General features: G+C 54.4%; 1 protein-coding gene across 1 annotated transcript in view; it reads left to right on the forward strand.

The window, feature by feature from the left end:
- Nucleotides 1-226, forward strand: part of LOC119586729 (kelch-like protein 17) — a gene marked incomplete at its 5' end in the record, with an annotated part of 43,007 nt that overhangs the window by 23,415 nt on the left and 19,366 nt on the right. The window contains 1 exon segment of the mRNA XM_037935457.1: nt 85-204. Coding sequence (XP_037791385.1) covers nt 85-204 — 120 coding nt within the window.

Below are 226 nucleotides of genomic sequence, written 5' to 3' on the forward strand. Positions count from 1 at the left end.
CCTCCTTAATTCCATCCGGTTGCTTCCCTGACTTCTATCCTCTTCTCGCCCATCCCCTCTAACATGTCTCATCCTTTCTTTCTTCAGGTGGAGGAGCTGATCTCGTCCGCGCAGCTGAATGTCCCGTGCGAAGAGAAAGTTTTCACGGCCGTCATCTCGTGGGTGAAGCACGACCTGAGGGAGAGAGAGAAGCACGTGCCGCAGGTAACAGGTTAACGGGGTCGAA

The sequence above is a fragment of the Penaeus monodon genome, chromosome 21 (genome assembly GCF_015228065.2).
Source record: "Penaeus monodon isolate SGIC_2016 chromosome 21, NSTDA_Pmon_1, whole genome shotgun sequence".
Lineage (NCBI taxonomy): Eukaryota > Metazoa > Arthropoda > Malacostraca > Decapoda > Penaeidae > Penaeus > Penaeus monodon.